At 31.6% G+C, this 26,996-nt stretch overlaps 1 protein-coding gene across 1 annotated transcript in view; it reads left to right on the top strand.

Annotated features, from left to right (window-relative positions):
• The window catches only part of LOC111035736 (tensin-3-like), a 148,476-nt gene that overhangs the window by 104,683 nt on the left and 16,797 nt on the right, over positions 1 to 26,996 (top strand). Inside the window, exon 4 of the mRNA XM_022317479.1 lies at positions 14,870 to 15,016. Coding sequence (XP_022173171.1) covers positions 14,870 to 15,016 — 147 coding nt within the window. The remainder of the gene's footprint in view (positions 1 to 14,869; positions 15,017 to 26,996) is intronic.

Genomic DNA, 26,996 nt, shown 5'->3' with positions numbered 1-26,996 from the left:
GGCGGCGTATATTCATGTAGGTATATACTTCTAATCATTTATTGTGATTTTTCATCACGAACGTAGTTATAGTTGAACCATGTATGTGGGAATACGCAATGCTGATCATTGAAAACATGTTTACAAACAGCTAATTAATATACGTTTATCATTTATGTATTCAGTTTTTTAAACGTAAATAATCATGTAAATATTAAAATAAATGGTATTATATTCATAGATATATTGTAATTTATCATATTTGAGCTACAATGCCTAGTTAAAAAGCAGTGCTAGAGTATAGTAGAGTCCGAGAAGAGCGAAGAATGTGTACTGGTCTTACAATGATAATTTTTTTGGGGTATTGGTCATCACCAGGACTCGGGACTTAATGTGCTTAAAATCTTAAAAATATGCGCATACATATGCACCAAAAAATATCAAATTTATAGTTTAATCATTTTCATATGTTTTACTGTTTGTGTATGTCGTAATTATTACTAATTACACTAGATCGCCGTTCATATTCTACTTTAATTTCACATATTTTGCAAAATACAATTCTTCCGTCGGCGGAAAATACATTAACCCCAAAATCCAAAATGAAACTTCTCAACCGGCTAATTTGTGTTTTTTTTCTTTTGGCATAATATACCACAAATACGAGCGCTAATAAATACAAAAAATAACGAATACAAATACGAACACGACAGCGATTAAGGATACATGCACACGATAACGATCGTAGTCCGTCGATCACTATGTACTGGCAAACAAAATAATACTGTAAAAGACAGATTAGTTAAAAATAATATTGTCCTCAGAGCTAAAAATAAAATGGGTTCCCCGTAACGCTATTGATTATCGCCTTACCGGTATTATTTCCGATAAAATCATGTAGATAAAATGTATTTGCTAAAAAATTGACTTAGAGTAAATAATCAAAAATTATTTTAAAATATGCGATAAAAATCAATAAATCTTAAAAATATGCATTTGTAGAAAAAATTTCAAAATATGCAAACATATACACAATAAACTTTTAAACTTTAACTCCAAATACCACAACACAAATTTGTACCGGATCAGATTTATTATATTTACTTCCCGAACAAAAATACAAATGCATCAAGTCATCACTGGTCCCTGGTCATCACTAATTACCTTTAGGATCAGTAAAAATCCTTTGATTTTCAACATTGAGAGAGGTTTCTGGTAAAAAATTGTATTTTTAACAAAATCGATTTGGTTTTTTGGTTTAATTAACTCAAATGCGAAAACCGTCATTACTTGTACATTTTCACCAAATATTTATAAAAGCATATTTTATAGATTATAAAATTTTCAAAATATTTTGACTCATCTTGAACTATTTATAGACATTTGTCATTTCTCAGCCTTGATTATTTTTTTTAATAATAATCAATAAAAATATATTTTTCTCTGACAAAAAACTTGAAAATTTAATACAAGGTTCTTTTTAAGTTGTATTTACTAACTAAAAATATTAAACATACATAGTCACAATTTTATTTTTAAGCATTTGAAGTTTAATTTTTGACAAAATTCGTCAAAATCAAGAAATTATTTGTAGTAAGAAAAATGTATCCAAAGTTCAATTTACATGCAATTATATCTAAGGATTGAACATTTACTCTAAGATTTCTCACAAGTAGCTAGTACAATAATACTTTAAGCAACAAGTCTAAAAAATAATTTTTTTATTTAAATATTTTTCATTAAAATTTAGACAAAATTGAATATTGAAACAAAAAATAATAATTTTAGTTACTTTGCTATGAATTTTAATTCAAAAATATTTTTCGGAGAAATTCGAAACTTTTAATTATATTATTATATTTTCATATCAGTTGGCTATCAGTAGCCGTAGTGTAAAGTCGTCCGCAGTACTCCGTTACTCCGTAATCCCGCGTGTTTTTAACTAATTTCAATGCATTCCAATAATAAAAATACTTCACCTCAAGACCTCAAGCTTCCTGACACTTCAAAGAAAAGAACTAGCAGTGCCGCTCTTACACCTCCTCACACTAGTAAAAATAGATTCTCTCCACTATTAACTCTACAAGACACCGGCGAAACGAACATTAACACAGAAAACGACAGTACTCAGCAACCACAGGTCAGACCTAAAATCCCACCTATATATGTATATAATATTTCCGACTACGAAAACTTTCATACTTCTTTAGATAATATAACTTTTGACAATTTCTCCATTGTTAATACAAAATCTGCCCTAAAAATTAATTTAAACTCGATTGATGACTATAGATCTGTAACTAAACATCTCGACGAGACTGCAATTGAATACCACACATACCAACTTCCTGAAAATAAACAACTTTCTGTAGTCATTAGAAATCTACCTGTTAACATATCGGAAGCTTGTATTTACAATGAACTTCAAGATCTTAACTTTGAAGTTGCTTCAGTCACACGCCTTCAAAACCAGTTCAAATCGCCAATTCCAATCGTAGCAGTTTTATTATCAAAATCATCTACTGAAATATTTTCCTTAAACAGACTTCTTCATTGTATAATTTTAGTTGAACCACGTAAGCCCTCCAAGGATATCCCACAATGTACAAATTGTCAAAGATTTTCCCACACCAAAAAGTTCTGTCACCTACCATCAAGGTGTGTCAAATGCGCGGGTGACCATCACTACAGTCAATGTCAGAAACCAACAGACGCCCCTCCAAAATGTGTTAACTGTAATAGTGATCACCCAGCTAATTATAGAGGTTGCACTTTTTACAAAGAAATATCAAGAACCAAAAATAAAAATAAAACTTGTAAAAATCCGTCCGATAGCAAAAATCATATAAACACAATACCCAACGCAAATACTCAAAATATACATTTAAACCAAGATAACACTAATATGCATTATACATACGCCTCTGCGTGCAATAGTAATAGCAATAATAATAATTATAGAGGCAAATCACCCAAATCCACAGATAACGATAGTGATTTTATGAAAACTCTTTTACCACTAATTAACACATTTGTTACCCAATTAATGCAGAAAATAATACAAAACCTGCCAGTCATCATTAACAGCTTAAACTTAAACACCAATGGAGCCCCATAATACCCTATTATAAACTGGAACGCTAACGGTCTTAAAAATCAAAGAAATACTTTACTAGCTTTTCTTAATCATCACAACATTCATATCGCATGCATTACTGAAACGCATTTGTCGCATTCAGATAAAATTAAATTCCCTGGCTACAAAATTTATCGCGCTGATCGTATTACACAATCTCGTTCCATGGGCGGAGTGGCTATTCTAGTTCGGAACAAAATCAAACAACAACAATTGCCTACACTTGCCCTTACGTACCTAGAAGCCGTAGCAGTTTCCATTAACATAAACAATAAGTATATAACGTTCGTCAGTGCGTATCAACCTCCTAGTCGCCAAATGCTTATCGCAGATTACGAACAAATCATGAACCTAGATAACTCGGTTATAATTGCCGTTGATTTAAATTCAAAACACATTAACTGGGGATGCCGTGTTACAAATCCAAATGGCTCTAAATTACAAGCATTCATAACAAACACACCTTTTTCAATATCAGCTCCAAATACTCCTACTTACTTCCCAACAGATATAAACCGTCTGCCCGATATATTAGATATTTTAATAATTAAATCTGTCCCATTTGTATGCGTACAGGAACCTCTTATCGAACTCGACTCGGATCATATACCTGTTAAAATAACGATTAACTCACCCTCTCTTTTCCGCCGTACAAACAACTCATTATTCAAAGGCAAACCAGACTGGAATAGATTCTCTAACCATGTACAATCTAATCTGAAAATACCTACAAGCATACTTACCACTCAATTAGCAGAACAAACAGCTGATCATCTGACGGACGTCATAACAGAAGCCGCTCAGTCCTGTTCTAATTCAGTACCGCAAAATATACACAGTCCTGGTATTTTACCACACTCCATATCTTCACTTATTCGTCGCAAACATTTAGCCAGACGTATCTGGCAAAACCATAGGAACCCTACAGATAAAAAAATACTAAACCGACTCACCAAAGAAGTTCAAGTAGCTTTACAAAATTACCGTGTATCCTCATACAATAGTTACCTGTCAAACATGCGACCGGGTGAATCAAATTTGTGGAAAGCAACAAAACGACTATTAAACCAAGATATCAACACCATTCCCCCTCTCCGCACTGATGATAAACTTGTCATATCCGATCAAGAAAAATGTGTTGTTTTTTCAAACATGCTGCAAAATACCTTTTATCCCAACCATATCTGTAATCCAAGCAATGACCTAAGAGTAAAACACACCTTAGAACTACCAAATTATGAAGTCCAAAATTCTATTAATTACGTAACGCCAAATGAAATCAAACAAATTATTAAAAATCTCCCGAACAAAAAATCACCGGGCCATGACAAAATTACAAATCTTATGTTAAAAAAATTACCACCAAAAGGACTAGTGTTTATTACCACTTTATTTAACTCTTTATTGCGTCTTGGTTACTTTCCACCCAAATGGAAAGTTGCAAGCATAATACTAATAAGCAAACCAGGGAAGGACAAATCAAATCCTGACAGCTACAGGCCAATCAGCCTCTTATCTTCAATTTCAAAATTGTTTGAAAAAATCATTCACACTAGACTTCTTTTCTATTTNTAAACTGGAACGCTAACGGTCTTAAAAATCAAAGAAATACTTTACTAGCTTTTCTTAATCATCACAACATTCATATCGCATGCATTACTGAAACGCATTTGTCGCATTCAGATAAAATTAAATTCCCTGGCTACAAAATTTATCGCGCTGATCGTATTACACAATCTCGTTCCATGGGCGGAGTGGCTATTCTAGTACGGAACAAAATCAAACAACAACAATTGCCTACACTTGCCCTTACGTACCTAGAAGCCGTAGCAGTTTCCATTAACATAAACAATAAGTATATAACGTTCGTCAGTGCGTATCAACCTCCTAGTCGCCAAATGCTTATCGCAGATTACGAACAAATCATGAACCTAGATAACTCGGTTATAATTGCCGGTGATTTAAATTCAAAACACATTAACTGGGGATGCCGTGTTACAAATCCAAATGGCTCTAAATTACAAGCATTCATAACAAACACACCTTTTTCAATATCAGCTCCAAATACTCCTACTTACTTCCCAACAGATATAAACCGTCTGCCCGATATATTAGATATTTTAATAATTAAATCTGTCCCATTTGTATGCGTACAGGAACCTCTTATCGAACTCGACTCGGATCATATACCTGTTAAAATAACGATTAACTCACCCTCTCTTTTCCGCCGTACAAACAACTCATTATTCAAAGGCAAACCAGACTGGAATAGATTCTCTAACCATGTACAATCTAATCTGAAAATACCTACAAGCATACTTACCACTCAATTAGCAGAACAAACAGCTGATCATCTGACGGACGTCATAACAGAAGCCGCTCAGTCCTGTTCTAATTCAGTACCGCAAAATATACACAGTCCTGGCATTTTACCACACTCCATATCTTCACTTATTCGTCGCAAACATTTAGCCAGACGTATCTGGCAAAACCATAGGAACCCTACAGATAAAAAAATACTAAACCGACTCACCAAAGAAGTTCAAGTAGCTTTACAAAATTACCGTGTATCCTCATACAATAGTTACCTGTCAAACATGCGACCGGGTGAATCAAATTTGTGGAAAGCAACAAAACGACTATTAAACCAAGATATCAACACCATTCCCCCTCTCCGCACTGATGATAAACTTGTCATATCCGATCAAGAAAAATGTGTTGTTTTTTCAAACATGCTGCAAAATACCTTTTATCCCAACCATATCTGTAATCCAAGCAATGACCTAAGAGTAAAACACACCTTAGAACTACCAAATTATGAAGTCCAAAATTCTATTAATTACGTAACGCCAAATGAAATCAAACAAATTATTAAAAATCTCCCGAACAAAAAATCACCGGGCCATGACAAAATTACAAATCTTATGTTAAAAAAATTACCACCAAAAGGACTAGTGTTTATTACCACTTTATTTAACTCTTTATTGCGTCTTGGTTACTTTCCACCCAAATGGAAAGTTGCAAGCATAATACTAATAAGCAAACCAGGGAAGGACAAATCAAATCCTGACAGCTACAGGCCAATCAGCCTCTTATCTTCAATTTCAAAATTGTTTGAAAAAATCATTCACACTAGACTTCTTTTCTATTTAAATGCCATAGATATTATACCTAAATTCCAATTCGGGTTTAGATCAAATCATTCTACGGTTCAACAATTACTTAGAATAACCGAACATATTAATACTGCATTCGAAAAACATTGTCATACTGGAGCGGTATTTATAGATATTTCAAAAGCTTTCGATAAAGTCTGGCATGAGGGCCTACTGTTTAAACTAAAATCCATTAATACTCCAACTTACTTGTTCAATATTATTAATTCATTTCTACTTAACAGGCAGTTCGTTGTTAAAATAAATGATAACACCTCAGACCTTTTGCCTATATCTGCTGGTGTACCTCAGGGCTCTAAGCTTGGTCCCATACTATTTAATATCTATGTTTATGATATTCCCCAGTCACCTCGCACGAATATTGCCCTATTCGTAGACGATACTACAATATTCACAGAATCTCGCAACATTGAAGCAGTAACCACAAATCTACAAGCACATCTTCATGAAATATCTTACTGGTGTAAAAAATGGCGTATTCAAATAAATGCGTCAAAAAGCACAGGTGTTATCTTCAGTCTTCGTCCTTACCGCTTCCCTGAACAACTAACATTTAACAATGTAAATATACCTTGGAGCTCGTCAGTAAAATACCTCGGCTTGATATTGGATAAACTGCTAACATGGCAGCCTCATATCTCATCCAAACTTCAACAGGCATATCAGCGCCTCTCTATGTTATACCCTATTCTCAATAAAAAATCGCCAATACAGAAAAAATGCTCTCTTCTAATATATAAACAAATTCTACGTCCATTACTCACTTATGCGTGTCCGGTCTGGGGGAAATGCGCGTCCACTCACATCAATAAAATTCAAATTTTTCAAAATAAAGTGTTACGTATTATTGCCAACGCACCTTGGTTTATAAGGAACGCAAACTTACACAAAGACCTTCTGATCCAGGAAATCACAGACCACATTAAAACCGCATCAAAAAACTTCCATACCTCACTGCTCAACTCCTCTGGCTCACTTCACTATCAACTTCACATACATCCGCCTCAACGTAGATTAAAACGTGGACGTCCGCATGACCTTCTGGTTTAATACTCCACACAATATACAGCAGCTATTTGTTACTCGTAGCGTCTAATATTAAGTTTTATAACTTGTTATGTATTATATTATATCTGTTTATACCTTTTTATTGTTAACATTATTGTATCAGTTCACTGTTACTTAATTATAGTCAATTACGTCTCGGCGTAACTATCACTAATGTACATATTATACTAGATACCAAATTCATCATACTATTCAAATTTTATATAAATTAATAATCATGTTAAAATTGTTAAAAATGTACCATCCATTGTAATATCAATAGATGTAGATAGCCTAGGCTAGGAACATCTTATTGTATTTAATAAAAAAAAAAAAAAAATATTTTCATATACGGAATGATATTTAATTTTATAAAGGAATCTATTCACACGGTTCTACGGTAAGTTGGTATCGGCTCAAAATGCAATAACAATAATATATGTTATAAATATACACTATTATAATAATAACATATTAATAATAAAATAAATGCAATATTGTTGTTAAAAATGTAATCAACTAAACGTACTACAAATAAATTATTACTATAATATCAATATGAATATGTCATAAAATTAAAAATATACTTCGTAATATTATATACTGACACATCGACAAAATCACAGTTCAAAATCGTTTTTCATATGCAATGATTTATCATTGAATAAAAATTTAACAAGTACATTACAGTAATTTACTCAATTAAAAGGTACACTCGACGCATACTGTACAGCAGTTAACTGCCTTCACCCTTTTTTTTAAATTATGATTTATTGGTGTAAAATATTTAACTTTTTTACAGACATACAAAATTCTTTGGTATTTTCATAGGTTTAGGTCGCTAAATGAAAATTTAAAAATGTACTGGTCATAGTAAACTATTTCTGTATCTCTTTTTGGCCTTGAAGTCATAAGTAAAATTCTTTATTTAAATACATAAGTACATAACTAATATAACTGTTATTAAAAAAGTAACATGTTTAATACGTGTGTAAAATAATCGAAGTCTGTAAAGGTCAAGTAAAATGTAAAAAATACAAAAATGAGACAATTTTGTATCCCTTATATATTTTACACTTCACTTCACACCACTTCAAATGAGTATTATACTATTGAGTCGAGAACAATACAAGATAATGGCACAATAATTATTAGTAGGTACGCTGAATACCTACAGATAAGTCTTGAAATATTTATATTAGTGAAACATATTTAATGAATATAACACCTTAAAATTAGATTGTCGATAATCGGACATCAGTTTGTGAAGTATATAAGAAAAATAGTCAAAATACAGAGAACTATAAATGTTTAATTTATTGCATTAAAAATGATTTGAATAGTTAAATGCAATACCTAGGCTATGTCATATTATATCATAGAAAAGTTTTGTCCCACTAATAAACCGAAATAAATAACTAAAAAGTACTTACCTACAATAATTTTAGAAGATTATTTAATTTATTGAACAATTTTTTAATTAGTTTAACATTTTGAAAGACAAAATTAAATATCAATAAATGGTAAACTCTGATTACATTGCACAGTTTTAAATAGGGAATTAAACAAATCAAAGTAAATCACAGTGTTCAAGACATAAATTAGCTAAAGATAAATGTATATTATTATACGGAATGAGATAGCTCAGTACAGCCGTTTAGTATATTTTGTTTTTACTCGTGTCTTACATGAAAACCTTGATTATTAATATATGAATATTTTATAATAATCATCATCATTCAACAATCGTACTTTTTTAAAAGCACAACAAATTGTATCCTTTAACATTAAAAAGTACTAGTAGGGTATTTTTGTATAATAAAATGAGTTTTATAGTTTATATACCGCTACTGAACCTAAACGTATTTTACGGATAAAAAGAAAGAAATCTGAAATAGCATAAACAGATAAACTATTTTAAACAGTAAAACTTTTTATTGGTTATGGTATACCAAACATAACAAATAACAATATCAATATTGGCACTGAATGTAATATTATTCATTGAAAAAAAAAATATAATACCTATAAAGCTTATTTTATTTCTCAAGTTAAAATTTAGTATATTTTAACGACGAATTGTTTTTAAACAACGAATACTTTTTTTTAAACTTATTTATCGTAGTATTTATAGTTGTAAGTTCAAAATGTAATTTTAAAGTAAGTACATTTTACAACATGTAGGTATCTATAATAAACTAATTCGATAATTCCGTAATGTTTTAAGTTTATACATTTTGGATTTAGACCATTTTACAAGACTATTACAAAGAATAGCCTTAACATAATATTATTATGTAAGTCATCGACTTCAAAATTCTAAATTATTTGACTTCACTCGCATTTGATAAAATGATTTATACGTGTTCGTTACTTTGTTACGGAAAATTAAATTAAAATAAATATGTTATCAACCTTTTCAATTGGATGTACTTTGTATGGTGCAGTATTTGTTACTCGTATAATGTTGTAATTTTTATTGAAAATAAAATTGCAGTCGGTATACTCAGTACCTATGTAAATAGAAAATAGCAGAAAAGTAACAAAACACAACTTGGATATCATTGTGTATCGAATATAATATTTTATACCATAAACGTTAGGTACATAATAATAATTGTACGCATCATTATTATTATTATTTTGCAATACGAATATACCAGTACATACAAGTATTACGAGCCCTGAGTAAAAAAAAGTTAAAAACGTAAAGGGCTAATATGACAACTCTGTGTGTGACGGAACGATAAACAGCATGTAAAGACTTTCGTGGAAAAACTCTGAATTGTCAATGACTCCTGCAACGACGGCGAATCTAATAGTCTCGACTACCTACGTACGGGAATTGAAAATATTGTATTTGCCGAGGCGAAATCCGTACGGCATTACGACAGAACCACGTGGTTTTGTTCGTCAAATTGAATATTATACATTGCATACAATACGTGTAACATATACATATTATTATTATACGCGTGAGTGCAATCCTGCGGTATACCTACATATTATTATTATTATTATTATTATTATATATTATGCGACGTGAATTTAATATATAATATTGCATGTAGGTAGGTACGTTTTTGTTCCGATTGAAATTATCTCTCAGACGTTCCCCTCGACGAAACCAGCAGTGACGTAAATATAATATTATACAGGGTGCATTCACTGAGCATTTTTGCAACCCTTTTTCATCCTTATTAATTATGTATAGGTACTCTTTGAAATTCTGACCTTTTCCGTGACGTTCATGAAGTGTCCCACGGCTATGGAATCTTCTTTGTTTCAATATTGAGAGAAGTAGAGAACCTTATCTTTTACTGTAAATCATTGGTGATTTTCTCGAAAGTGTTATTATCGACGTAGATATCTAAATTGACATTAGAATAACTAAGGTAGTTTAATAACTAATATAAAGTTTCTGAATAACTGAGGCTTACAAGCTTAGGGCTATAGAGTTGTACATAATATACAAAATAGATATTATTTTTGTCCAATACTCATTAGCCATTAATCATTACACTCTGAATATTTTTATAAATTATAAAATGCTAATCAAATAATATCGATAACTATGATTTTCCAATCATCATAACCACAAGTATTTGAAAGCGTCAAATTACACGATTAAGTGTACTTGAAAATTCCGAAAATCAGAATTTGAATAAATGCATAATTAATAAGAGATACCTACAATGAGGGCTAGCGTGCTTGACTAACCACCCTGTATACACACATATTATATTTTACAACAGTTGAAATCCTTCACACGCGCCCCCAAGACCATTCAACGTTATACCGGTAGTAGCATTGGCGGTAGCTATTACTACTACACGAGTTTATAATGTGTGTAGGTGTGTGTGTGTTTTTCCGATTCTCGCGACCTAACCCTTCTGCTGCTGATGCTTGTGTCACATATTATAATAGACCATCCGCGTCTGAGAATATTCAGACCAGCACATATTTTATCCCCATTTTGTTCTCCCTACCGTCGCCTTGCCCCTCCTGTCCTCGAGTGTATAAAAATGTAGGTATTTTTTTAACTCATTTTCCACTTCACCGCTTCATCAGCGGCCGAGATGACACGGGGGCGAGGACGGATATAAATCGCATTCTGTGTATGCTGTATAATATGTATTTATTTGTATACGCAAGTTTACCACGCGACAACAATCCGTATACATGAATAATGTATGGCCGTGTTACACAGGAACTGGCGTTTTTCTTAAGCTCCTCTCGCGTGTTTGTATATTATTATTATTTTTATTATAGAAACGTCTGCACGTATCGAAATTCGATGTCCACGAAAATCCTTTGCGTTACATATATTTTGTTATTGTTGCGATGCGTTTTTTATCATAAATTTGAGCGACGGAACGACAGTAGAGGCAAAACGTGAGAGGCTAGACGGCACACGAGTATATGCTTTATTGTGGGAGAGAGAGGTAGACGGACAGAAAAAGAGGGAATAGTGAGTGTAGACGTCTTGAGTGTTTGAATCCTTTAAGAATGATCGTTTTATACTCGAGGGTAAAATTCGCTTAGCGAAAACCCTTTGGACAGAATAGACAAGAAGTATAAAAAGTTATGACTTTTGATTCTATTATAATTTATAAGTCGATTTATAACTTCTATAATTCACAATAATTATATTATTTACATCAAATCTTAAATTTAAATTCTCTTTCTTACACTTTTATTCGTTAATCACTGAAAATATTATTTTTATGTACATTATATTACCATGTCCGAGTATATTATGTACATAAGCCCGATAAATGTCATATTAATTTGAGATAATTTTGTAGACAATTTATGCAAACGATTGATTTTTCAGTACCAGCTTTTGTACGAAAGACGGCCATTCATTTCCGGGAACACATTCCTTTTGCCTGATTTTTTTAAGTTCGACCCGCCCCGCAACCAGCCAGACTGGTATGTTAGCTATTTGGGTCTGAAAACTCAAGAAACCAAAATATGCTTAAAATGACGATCTAGACGGACAGAATGATATCGCATCCGTCTGTGCGCGCCAAGAATGTATTCATATCATATTACCAAATGACCGAGTGATCGGTGACCATCACAGGAAACAAAAATAATTCCGATCTTATTGCCCACATTGGCATACTTTTTTTTATGTTGTATATAAAATATTATTCAATCTATGTCATCAAGCGCACTAAGTTTATTTGAGTACATCAAAATAACATAGAACTTTTTGAAATGTTTTATTTTAAAAAACACAATATCAGTAAAACTAATCGACAAGATGGCTCTCAAAATCGAATATGGCTAAAATATGCTTCTGAAAATTAATGATTTAATAAGTAATTAACATTATTTTTAGAATTATGTAATAGCTGATAAGGTGATATCATTGTTGTTGTTTTTAAGTCAACTTTTTATTATTATAAAAATATCGTATTTTTGGAAAAACTTATTTTGATTAGTTTGATTCAGTTTGCTAGTATAATAGATTCATTTTACACACAATATCGAATTCGTCAAGAAAAGGATAAAGGGTAATATAATATCAAAAATCACCCCCAATGAATATTTATATTATAAATCAATTAGTATTAAAACGAATGAAAAATGTAAGATGTATTTTTACGTTTTTCACAATGGCATTAAATCTAGGGGGAAAATATAAAACAAAATACTTTACTTGCCTACCTATAAGTATTCTTGGTGATGTTGTATTATATACATATAATAAATACATTATATAGAACGGAAGAGTTATTTTATTTTTTAAGCTAAAAAAAACAACTTCGATGACTACATAAAATGACTGCAACAACGCTGCACTGGTAGGGTGTATTATATTCTCCACATAACTGCTGTACATTTTTTCGTTTGTTTGAATAAATGCAAAACATATCCTGGCATATCGTGGCTAGGGGAGCCATGTTTTTTACTCTCTTCATTTACGTGATTCAAATTTTTGACATAGTTTTTAGCAAATATTAATTAATATTTAGTTCGATGCCACGATGTAATCGTACTCTGTGGGTGAGAGCATCGATATATTATGCATATATAGTTATTTTTACTGGCGGGGATATATGTACGGACTTCGAGCATTTTTTTTTAAATAACAAACATGATTTATTCGTCGGTTGAGGGTCGTATTTTATGAATCAGTCAACCCTCGCAAAAAATAACGATTATAATGCTCTCTATGCCGTTTAATTAAAAAAATTTCAGTAATAAATATTTTCATTATCTGAGTAATTATAATGAAGTTTCGTTAAAGTCAGTACTTACACAACATTTTCGTGTATCAGTATCACGACGGGTTTTGTAATAAAATCATAAAATCGATGTTTAAGCATACATATATGTTAACATTAAAAGCAATTAAATTTTATTAAGGATTATATTGTTCTCTTTGATTTTCTTTACAAGTAATTAAATATTTTTTTTAATATATTTTGGAATAATTTTATTTTGAATATTTAGTACTACATTTCAAATGTGGTTCCTGAAAAATGCATGTATCTGTACACTTAACATAGCACACAAATGCACTTAATTATCCCCAACTAGATAAATACTTTAACGTAAAATGTATTTTATAATTTATAGTTCAAACAACGGCTTTATAAATTATTATTGAATGAAACATAATTATTGTGCTTATCTAAAAGATTAAAATATTTTAATTATATTGTTTATAATTAATATATTTTGTATAATTTCTTAACCTCGTACAATACCTACTCTTATGTCACACAAAGTTCTAAATATTGTTTTCCTGGCAGCAGCAGAATTACTTATGAAATAATATACATACCCTTCAATATTTGAAAACAAAATATGTACACAAACAGTTGGTGTAATTAAAAAATTATTTGATTAAATACAAACAGGTTCAACTAAATTACCTAGAAATAAGCGTTTAATTAAATAACATATTTTTTTACTTAATAAGCATGTTAATTTTATTTTTAACATACTACAAAAATCATAGTTAAAAATATTACACAACCACATACTTTTGAGTTTCAACATAAATTATGCTACAAACAAGTCGTATATATAGTTATGATGAAATCAGTTCATTATATAATATTGAAATTATTATACTTGGCGACTGCTGATTGGTGAATCACATTGCTGTTTTGTCAGTATTATACTATTATAAATTGAATTAGAACCTCAACAGCGAACATATTCCGTATAAAATTTAAACATGTAATACGACGTATACAATATATAACTTATTTGCGGGTAATACGCCCAGTGTGCGGTATACGTCGGAAACTGCTGGGATGAACGCGCAAGAGTACGAGGAAATGAAAATGTCTTCAAATTCAATTTCTCCAGCTACTCGGCAAGGTTTTCAATCGCATTGGTATTATCAACGACAACAGGAAATTAATTCATTTCCTGTGGCAGAATCAACCCACTCGTTTCACTTCCGGACACTACCTACCTAGCTAATCTGCAACCCTTTTTGATGAAAACAAAAAAAAACGTAATGGGTTTTTTTTAATATTTTTTTTTCCAATTCTCATTTCAGGAAGTTTTAATGGCTCACGGACTCAGGAGAGTTTCGTACGCTACGTGTGATCCTGGTTGTAAACAGTTTTGTTTCCTGGCAAGACAACCGGGTGGTCATATCAACAAACAGTACTGTCATCTGTTCGTTACAAAGACGGCCGAACAGGTAAATATACCATTTTAATTTGTTTTCCTTATACGAGTGACAATTTTTTTTTCGAATTAAATCGTAAGTTACAAGAAGGGGTGAGTGTAAACGTCACGGTCGTCGTTGTGCGCAATAAAACGACATTGTACTTGACAAACGAGTTACGATTTCCCCGTCAGTGTCAGTAGAAATTAATGTTCACGTTCTACTCGTCCCTGGTGACGTAAGTGGGCTCAAGTGGACGGAAAACAAGAGTTGACATAAAAGAAAAAGATAAAAGAAAAAAGACCAAAATGCAATTTGTATTTGATTCGTTTTTAGTTTTATATAATGTGCTAACTAACGCCTCCTCTGACGTTCACTAGCGTAACAGTGTACTAAAATTGCATACACAGTGCGCCGGCTTACAGATTATCAATTAATATTGGTTAATAATAATAATATATGGGGGACGAGGTGACCGAGTGGTCTGACTCTTCCGCTGCGACGCAACCGGTCGAGGTTCGATCCTCGGCCACCGGGCGGCATTTTTCTCCGGACAATTCGCGGTGACCGGAGAGCAAGTGCTGCCATCCCCCACCCCCGGGGCATGGCAGAAACCTACGGGTGCCCCATTCGAAATTCTGCCAAAACAAACACACACGTGTTCCCCCTACCGTTCCAAAAAACCTACAAACCATCAATACAAAAAAACCTACAGTACCTACTAATAGCTAATGGCCTCAGTTGCCGGGCTCAGGATCAATGAAAAAAAAAAAAATAAATAAATAATAATATTTATTATTTTATATCATTTGTTTATTATTTTTTATTGCAACTAATAAAAGTTGTTCAAATATTCAATAGTTGTTGTTTAACTAATCAAAAAACGGATCAATAATATTTATTGAATACAAATGGAATTAAATGTATAATATTAACAATTGCATTATTATTTAGTTATATTGATAAAACTATGTGAATTATATCGATAAAACATAGATCAAGAAAATTAATGAACTTAGGAAATAATTAACAACTATTTTTAAACAAATTAAAACAGATGTCAAATTAAATTTTTAAACCGAATTGATTAATGTTTCAAATACTATTCCTACACATAGAAGCTTTTAGTTGTTTATATATTTTTTTCATCGAAGTTATTTTTTTTGAACTAACAAAATTTAGTTATAAATAAATATATATTCTGTCAAGATGTACAAACAAAATAATGCAACGATGAGGTAAGACTATTATTTATGGAGTTATTGGTCTTGAAAATAAAATGAGAGTAAAAAATCAGTAATGATAAGGATTTGGATAAGTGATAATTTGATAATGGCCCGTCGTATCTTATTTACAAGATATTTACAAAATAGTAAAATATGGTGTTGCCTATCTATATACTGTCTTGATGTTATCATAATTCATAGGTGAACATCGAAATTTGCTATACCACATTATTTCCAAGCCCATCAAAAATATAATTCCCATTTGTTCAAAGGATAATATTTCTTTTAAAACAATTTGTTGATTAAATTCTATTTTGATTTATTTTTGTTGCCAGTTTCTATATTTTTAACTCGGCCTTAAATAATGTAATAGGAAATATTGTACTTGCCAGGGATAAAATACGACAAGGAAGACCTTAACCCCGCCGCTACTCAGTAACATTATTCATGGGTATAAGATTTAACTACACGACACCGTCACTACTTTTCGTTCCATATTATTGTAAATCTCTGCGTATTATATTTTACGAGAAGCCGGACCGAGTCCTGTCCGCCCTGTCCGTCGTGTCTAAGTCCTGGCCAGGTGGCAAGTAGAGGTACATATGGGACGACGGGTGAGGTAATTAATTTTCTCGTCAGGCGTACACATATTAGGTATACGTAATACACAGTGTACATAGGATAATCCCCGATTGAGCTATCTCGGCTCTCGTGTCCGCAAAACTCGACGACGGATTCGCGATTTGATTGAAACGTTCTTTGTCGCAAAGACTTTTGTCTGGATTATACGATAAATGTGCCTCGAGGGCCTTTATATTAGCGTGGAGATTCTCGTCGTTATATTTTCTACTCATGTTTGGCCACGATCCGCCATTAGTTCGCGTCCCATGCCGACAAAAAACAGACGATTTTCTCCTGACTTTAGTTTATTAAGCGACAATGATTTGTATACACGTCGGAGTGTAATAATGTCATGTTTATCACTCGCGTCATAGTCATGTAAGGACCGTAGGGTGGATCTCCAACTTCCACTTTTTCCCATTCTCGTGTCTCAATTCTCTCATCGATTTTCTTCTTAAATAACTCCATCTCACTACAGTCAATTTCACACACACAATGTAGTAAATCCTAAGAGTATGATTGGATCAGTCATGTATTTATGAACTCCAAATAAAAATACAACTTTTACTGAATTTTTTTTTTGTTTTTTTTTTCCTTGAGTGCATAAAATTAAATTATTTAAAATTGAAACTTGAAATTAAATGTATGTTTATATCGAATAGCAAAATATAATAAGAGCGAATATGTGATACACAATTATCATAATGTAGTATCCATATAACATTCCATTCCACTATAATATCATAGCAGCGGTTACATAATCTCAAAATATAAACAAAATACCAACTAACCTAACACAGAGGTAAGATAAGTGGAAATAAAACTACTGTAGTTGTGATACACAGCGTAAAAAAAGAGAGTAGACTCAAGGTTTGAACAATACAGACTATATCCCACTAAATATTATTTCAAATATACTACTTTTGTTTATTAGTTCATACATAAAAACAATTGTTATACTCTTTATCCTTTGACAATATCTAAAATAGGAAAATACCTTATATGTTTATGATTTATCAATTTTTAAATATTCATATTTTGTGTCCAATCCCCTTCTTTTAGGAAACCACCTGTAGGTACTTAAGTTTAGGTATGTATTCATTTGGGTGTGGGTGCGTCGAGTAAAATATGGTTTAAACGCTTCCACTATAAGTCCAATACATTCTATGCTAATGAGCTAATTACTAAGTATCTAAAATTAAAAATGCATAAACAATATTTCTACCACCAAAATTGTAACCATAGAACTATAATAATATGCTAACCACCACAAAACGATTGTTTGTACAATTTATGTTTATGAATTTACAAATTTGTGGGGTCCTAACGTAACGGACCTCTCCACCGCTAAGAAAAAAAAGTCGAGAGTGGACTGAAGAGAATACCTAAGTCTTTGGCGAAATTAGATTTATTTTTTATCCAAAAATAACAATAATATAAATGTATAAATTTTATGCCGGAAGTTGAACCAGCCTACTGCTGATATTTTCACAGTCTGAGGTCGTATCCGCTTCGTTGGTCGATTACATTAAAAATGAACGATAACTACTCTGAGTACTCTTTATCACGCTTTTATATAATATTATGCTAGACAACTAAAATTCCGTTCACTAAACCAATACCACGCGCAGTGGCACGTAAAGAATTTTGCTGGTGAAAAAACAAGTCATTTCATCATCACTCATTTATATATATATATATATTGATATAATATATAAACCCATACATGCAGCGTAAGTGCGGGACGTGTGTCGAATACTGGTGTGTATTCAAGGATTAGTCGACAGCCTCAAACTCCGCCGCGAGACAATATAACCAACTGGTGAATACATACATAATATAAAGGTATAGGTACCTATAGTACTCGTGTATTATTATGTACACAGTATTTCACATGAGAAATATACGAATGAAATAAAATGCATATATGTGTCGCGTTGTATATATTAAAAGACTCAAAACGATTCAGTTCTACAGCGTGTAGACTGACCATCGTTAGTTGGTTCTAACTTTGGTCCCCCTCCCCTTTTTTCTACACACTTATTTTTACAAGTGAACGCCGCACGCCGGAATCACCATCCGATGTGATATATTCGTACTCGCAGACGACGAGGAAAAAATACCATCATGACCAACGAAAACATAAAAAAAAATAATAATAATACAATACATGACTCGGGCTTCTTTAATAACACGATTTCCGGTCTGGTCACGGAGTTAAGAACGACTACGGTTTACTTTTGATTAGAAACGGCGTGATGAGAATCGTTATGGCTGCGCTAAAACGTTTAAGTCGTTTTGCCAAATATTTACCAAACGGAACGAAAAATAAATTTTGTTTATTTGGTCGCGTTTTAACTTATAATAGCCACCGCGGGCGAGAAATCATTGCGTCCTGCGAGTGCTCATTAAAATTGTATAGAAAACGAGGGCGCTTGTGTTTTTAACGAGTTATGGTACACAGAATAATCACGTCCCACGTGCCGGTCTAACCGTAATGGGTTGCTAGTAGATTTATAAATTTGTTAAGCTTTTAAGTGGTTGATAACATCATTGAATATTTGCATTTCCCGAGAATTGTAACTTGTATATTTGAACTATGATAAAACGCAAGCGTTTCATAAAAAGAATATTACGGCTAACTGTGGGCATTATTATGTGAATAGCATTTTAAAACACAATATCTGCTCTGTGTTGACATACTACGTAATTTATGATTAAATTTACGGGAGTCTAAAAGGTAAAAACTCATAAATACAATTTACATGGTTAGAATTCCTACGTATATATACCAGGAATAATAATAATTTCGTGCTACGATTCGTAAGGTAGGTATGTGTAAATGGCCTCAGATTTTGAAACACAAATGTCTCAACAACTTGTGTATAGGTACGAGGATAAATAAGATCAATAATTATAATTTAACCATAAGTGTATTTTGTTTGAATATAAATAAAGTTAACGATGTAGTAAGTATTTTTCATAAAACGATCAAAATCGAACTGTGATGAATGGAAAAATATTTCTTTCATACATTTTAGACAATACCAAATATGAATAAAACTAACATTTATCACAGACCATGCATTAACTTCAGTAATTTTATAGCTCCTTCCTTTTAAGGTCAAATAATAATAAACATAAATTACAATATCAATTTTTGAACGAATTCACTGATATTTTATCATAACAAAGCTATTTATAGTTTATACCTAATTTGAAATACTTTCACGATAAAATAAATAGCATACTTTATTTATAATAGTACTACATTTCTAAATGACTAACCGTAATTATTAGGGCTCGAAATTAAATGCCCTAAAATAGCTATCAAAAATGCATTTTCAACGCAATAATGACCTAAAAAATAAACAAAGTTTTTTATAGGCACATTTTGAATTTACTTATTTACACTAAAAGCTAGCTCTTACAGTGGATTAATATAATATGCACCAAACATTAATAAAATGACTTAAAGATGCTAAAAATGGTTTAAGAAAATACAAAATAAAAGTTTTACCCTTGTAGACGTATCTGTTACATGAAAAGATTTATGTACTTAATGGGAATGCATTAACTAAGTCCTAGAGCACCCAAAAAAAAATTCACTTTGCATTGAAACCCAAGAATATATAAAAGACACACCTTCTGGGTACTATAGTAATAATTACAAGATAATTACAAAAGCATATATACGAGTAGATACATTATCAATTATACAATATTACTGGTGCATAAAAGCATTGAAGATTTAAATTGCCATTGCTGTTGTAGTTATTATTATTTTAAATTATTGGAAAAAAACTAGTTTTTCAATAATATTTAAACACGAAGGCAATTTAAATGTGGATTCACCTATATAGATACAATTTATACACCATAGTTGATTTCTCATATTTCATAACTCATAGATAATTTAATAGGTAGATAATTATACACATAATTGTATAGTTAAAAAGTATACATTGGTTGAAGCGAGTAGGTACACCTAAGTGGTTCTTTCGTGGATAGAAATAAAAGTTAATCCACGCTAAGCTTCTTAAAAAAAAAGAATAAGGATAAACTAAAATCGAAAAATACACACGAAAATAAACTGAAATTATTTCTTTCAATCATTTGTTCGTAATAATATATTAATATATAATATATTCTAATTTACATAAAATGATTGACTTGAGGTTTTTATTAACAAGCATATTCTCAGAAAAATTACAATAAACAATTATTGTAGTACAACTTTTAAATGTACTTATAAAAGAACAAAAACAGCCAATTAAGAAATCTTACAATATGATTCTTCTAATTTCTATCATGATTCAGATTAAAATACAATTTAGGATACTAATCCAACTTTTTTTAAGTAATTTTATGTTACAACTCATTAAATTCAATATATACTTAAACACAGATGTTTGCTTGAAGTTTCAACATAATTGTTGAATAATAATTGACAAAACTGACGAATTTTAAGTGAAGGGTTTCAGAATTAATCAGCAATCGTTGTAATAGTTTGCTGATAAGTTAAATAAAATCCCTAAATATTATTTACTTTACTTTATCATTCTAGATCTTCCACCGTTTGTTACAATGGTAAAATCTAATATTATAATTTATTCCCATGATCACATTTCTAACGAAAGCTCTCGCTACCAAATCCAATTTAAAATTTAAGAATAGTATAAAGTATTAGTTTAAGTACTTAAAATTTCATTGCAATTTCAGTATATCATAGATTTTAAATAATTTTTAGTAAATATTATCCTCCATACCACCTATTCTGGAAACGAGTCTTTGAAATATGTTTTGCTATTATTTAATTACAATATGAGTTTCTTTTTTAAAATTAAATAATAACTACAAAATTATTCATGCATTTTACGTTTGAAGTCAATTTCACAAAGGTCATGAAAAATTGATTTGTTCGATTATAATATTTTGCACATCAACTACCAGTATACACATAAATACATAATATACACTTCACATAAGTACGATAGTCACAAAAATAACTATAAATGGCATAAAATAATATAATATTATTTGGTAATTTTATAATAGTTCTACACTTCCAACGCATAATTCTTATAATACGTATTATTCAACAATTTGATGTTATTAGTTAATTATTGTACTCGAAAAAATACTACGCAGTAAATTTAAATAAATTTTTTTTTCCGGTTTCATTGGTTATAGATGGCAGTTTTAAAAATACTTTCAAAAAAGTCTATTCACATAAAAAGTGCGTAAATAACTTTAAGGAAATGAACAACATTAATAAGTTCTAAAATGTTCCTACTTTGAAAGTATATACAACGAGCAAACTTTTTACTATTCAGCAGGTCAAAAAAATAAAAACGTCGACATTCGTATACTCAACAAATTGCAGTATAAAAACATCCGATGTATCAAGTGGAATTTTCTCGAGTCTCTATTATCATCCAAACGTATCGGACTGGACGTGAAATACGACAATGAAATTCGGCAGTGTATGTAACAATAAAAAGGGGGCCGTCGTCCCTGGGGGAACCAAGAAGTGGCGACAATTTTTTATCTTCTATTTTTTTGTAAGTACTCAATCTTCAAATTTCAATTTGATCGTAAGCTTGTCTAGAACGGAAGAAATCAGAAAGCGGCACAACGCGTAAACTGACCCGATGTCCACAACGTCACAATGATTAATACCCATGCCAACTATCTGAGTCAATGACAATACAAAATAATATATACACTATGGGCGTACTCTGGTTACTCGGGAGTCGAAACGATGGCACAGCGCTAGGGGAGGGGGGGGGGGGCTTTACCCCTTGACGAAAATCGTCCAGTCTCCTCACCAACCCTCCCACTGAAAAAGCTAACAGACAAGGACGCTACAAAACTGATATTATGTATGGGTATGCAAGTCGTAAGTTGAGTTTTGTTGCGGTCGTCGAAAATCGAAAATTATTGCCATTTGCCACAGGATGTGTGCTCTATGAAGTGTAATATTATACGTGTCCGCCCCGGCGATACAATTCATAACATTTAATCAAGACACAACTTTGACTCTTCAAAATGTATTATTCGTATAGGTACTCATTAAACCCGATTAGGTAGATACCGTACGAACGATACCTAAATGCATACCTATAATGATAATATTAATGAAATATTAATATAGGTAATCATTCACTTAGTTCTACCAGTTACCACCGTGAATGATACAGTTTGCAATAGTAAATTATGTTCTTATTTTTCGAAAAATAAATAAATTCTGTACTTTGACATCTCTTTGCTAATTATTTTTGCGTTTAAAATTGGAATGCCATGCCCGTTCTCCTAACGTTTCCCAGAAAAATCTGACCTATAGTAGGTTGGTGGAAAATATTTACAAACTAAGTATGAAATAATTAACACATTTTATAAATTTCATGAAAAACGTGGTTGGGCTAAGAATAGGTACGAAGAATGTATATAAACAACTGTAGACATATGTTATAACATAAAATGGAACGGCTACCGTGTCCGTGGAACACATCCATCTGATATATTATATAGGTATAACGACGCTATGCTGTACAGTGAGGGGTAATAATAATATATCAAATCGTAAACGAACAAATTTTCATCGAACCCAAAAACGGTGACGTGTATACTACTGTATGGTGGAAAAAAATAAACAAATAAATCGTGGAAAACCGGTCGGTCGCGCGACGTCCAAAATCGAAACGAGACCGCGACTGTGACGACTCCGCCGCCGCCACAGCGTCCGGGTTTCCGTCCCGTAGGTCGTAATTATTACACACACACACACACACACACACACACACACACACACACACACACACACACACACAACAATGGAGGTGATGTCCGCCGCCGGCCGATTACTATTCTCGTCCTTCTCGTCCTTTCTCCTTCCACATTGCACATTACATACATACATAGGTATGTTGTTATTATTATTATTGTTATATATCATAACTCATAAGGTATGTTCGGTATATAATTACTGGTTTAAATGTGTGTATAATATGTTTTTGTGTATACCCCGGTATGCGTCTGTACATAATACACCTATACAAGGTATTATTATTGTACACATACTGACGTACAAGTCGTCCGGCGACATGGGCTACCGGTATTTTATTATATTATTTATTATTATTATTCATTGACCGTCTCTCTAGCGTCAGAGTAACCCGATCATTAAATTCGTTCGGCGGCGCGTCATAAATTCCGGGTGCATATTAATTATAAATTATAATTAATACTCGGACAGTCTCGCGCGTTGTTTGCAATGTCGTATATTTCAAAAAAAAAAATGTATATGATTATGTCCCTGTACGTTTTTTTCGTTTTTTTTGCGTTTATATAAATTATTTGAAACCGTTATACGGGCCTGCTGGAAAAATAAATAACAGAAACGCGAGTTAGAGACTTTAGTCGGCTTTCTTATATTTTATTTTATTTTTTTTTTTTTTGTCTCAATCATGATGTTTAACAACTACTGCATACACATTATCCGAACACCATAGTCTTTAAGCTTCGTTCGGTGATTATGCTGTATCATGTTACGGACCAATTGTGGTTATGTTTGTCGAGAATGTCTGTAGGTATTCGTCACATTCCTCAAAGATTTTAAAAATTCTTTCAATACAAAACCAGTGGTCACATGGTTATTATTTTTTTTAAATATTATACACAATATTGTTATCATCAACAATGTGCACTATAGACAATACTCGCTTTCTTCCTCTGATTTAATTGACATATTGACAATTGACACAATGACAAATCTAAAGGGTGAACTCATATATACTATATAGTAAAATGATTATGGACATCCGTATATGTAAGCACTACTATACTTTAGGCAATACTTGCAGCTTACAGCCAACAGTATAACCTTGAGGTATATGTTGTGAATAATGTCATTAAAATCGAATTCAAGTGATAGATAACTGCAATCGGGGGTAACTTGAAGGAATGGGAATTGCACCAATCAATTCTACAAATAAGGTTTTATAAGCCGTAACAAATTAGGATTAATTACTCACTATTTAGCATCAATTTTTTTAATACATTTTCATACTAAAAAAAAATTATTACAGTGACTTACATGCAATAAGTTGATATCACGTGTTTTTTTAATGCGTTATTATGTTTTAAAAAAAAATATTACAGTGCTCATAATTATTTGTCTTTTTTTCTGCTAGAGACTAGTGGTGACTATATTGAGCGAGTATAAGAGTCGTAGGCTTGATGGTAGTTCTAAACTATTTTCCAGTCCAACTATAAATAAAATAACTCAATAAGAGTTCCGGTGACGAGTCGTAAATCGTGACTGTTCGAACTTAGAAACAAAGGGTTTTTTTGGGTGTGGTGTGTGAAACTGTGAAAGTTACTTTTGCAAACGTAGAAATAACTCTCAGTGTAGGTATACTCGTACTTTGTATTAACAGAATCCAATTGAAATGAAAAAAACTCATTTAAAAAAAAATCAAAATTAGATTTCGAATTAAAATTTTGCTTAATCATTGATCGACGATCGTCTATATCCAGCTTATCTATCCGAAATATAGAAGTGATTGAAATTTTTTCTATACAGTATACGATATTGGATATTTAAACGAAATTTAATTATTTTGTTGTAACCAAAAAAAATGTATATTAATGGTGGAGAACTTTTCACAATTATTATTATATTTTATACACAATACCTACATAATGACATTCTTAAAATATTTAGTTTTAAGCTATACGAGTATTTCGGTATGTCATGGAAGTATTCACACCATTCTACAATACATTTATAAGTTAATAAGTTCAATGCCGTTTTTTTGTAAAAAATTAGTTTTGTCCACCAAATTATGAAATTACTCACCAATAATATTATAAAATAATAAAATTTATAATTTATTTAATTTATATTATACTACTTATTATGTAGTATAACATAAACTATCTTTATAAATAGTTGCTGATCCACTCATTTCCTTCGCTCAGAAATGTTTTTCGATTTATCACTGAGTTCAAATTTAACACATCCGCCACAGTGGTCAGTGACCTACTCATTAGTCATTACCGAAGTACACTCGAAACTTGACATAATATGCAGCATGGCTAGGTTTTCAGCTTTTATGATGACATTTTGAAGCCAAATAAAAAGTCTTCGATAATGGTCAACACGAGTCACGACCCTAAATCTAGCCATGCAGTCTGTAGTAGCATTTCAATCAAATTGCCTTTATACTTTAAATTCCTACTACCGTTATAAACATACTTTTTACTACAACTTAAAATTCTGTTCGACCATGGCTTATAACAGTATCCAAACCGGCTTTTTGCTTTTGATATATATATTTCAGTAAACGTGTTGCTTTGAATATCATGTGAAACGCACGATAGTTGTTATATGTTAATATGTTATTATTGTTACATTATAATTGTGTAGAAGAATGACTTGAATGACCAGAAGCATTTTGAAACTCGTCGACTCAATAGCTGTTCTTCAGAAAATAAAAAATAAAAACACCAGTAGTTGTATTTGTATGGCCTCTGTTACATGGTAATATCAAATTTCATCGACAACATAAAAAACAATCCACCTGCACCTCCCCGACTACTGAGAACATTTACGATTTTACCTTCACCGAGTATTATAAATCGTAATTCGATCAAACGTAATCTTATCGCCGAGGTCGTTAATACAATGCAATTGAGAACGATAAAAGTTTTTGAATTCAATGATGAACAATGATGAATGATGATGATATTAAATAAGCTATAACTACTTAAATATTGTATTTGTAATTTTTTTTAAAGAACTAACATTTTACACGCTATTTACCCGTTACCTGTTCAATAATAATTTACAATCATTTTAAATTATTTAAATGCGTATTATTACAGTTACTATAGACTGTAGCCATTAAGTCATTACACAGATTAACCAAAATAATTGATATTCTGGTAGGCAAACCAAACCAATTTTTAAAATCTATTATAAGCTATAAACAAAATAAATAAATATTACCGGAAAAAACAATCTTTGTCCACTGTTGGAATGTGATTCGGATGATTACTAATGACAGACAATAGTAGATGTTTTGCGAAGTTTTTGAATAATTCCTTCAAATAGTTAATATTATAAATGCTTATGCCGGGTCGCATAAGCGATCACTAAA

The sequence above is a fragment of the Myzus persicae genome, unplaced genomic scaffold (genome assembly GCF_001856785.1).
Source record: "Myzus persicae strain clone G006 unplaced genomic scaffold, MPER_G0061.0, whole genome shotgun sequence".
Classification (NCBI taxonomy): Eukaryota; Metazoa; Arthropoda; class Insecta; order Hemiptera; family Aphididae; genus Myzus; species Myzus persicae.
The sequence above is the reverse complement of the archived record's forward strand: the minus strand, read 5'-3'. Positions and strand labels throughout refer to the sequence as shown.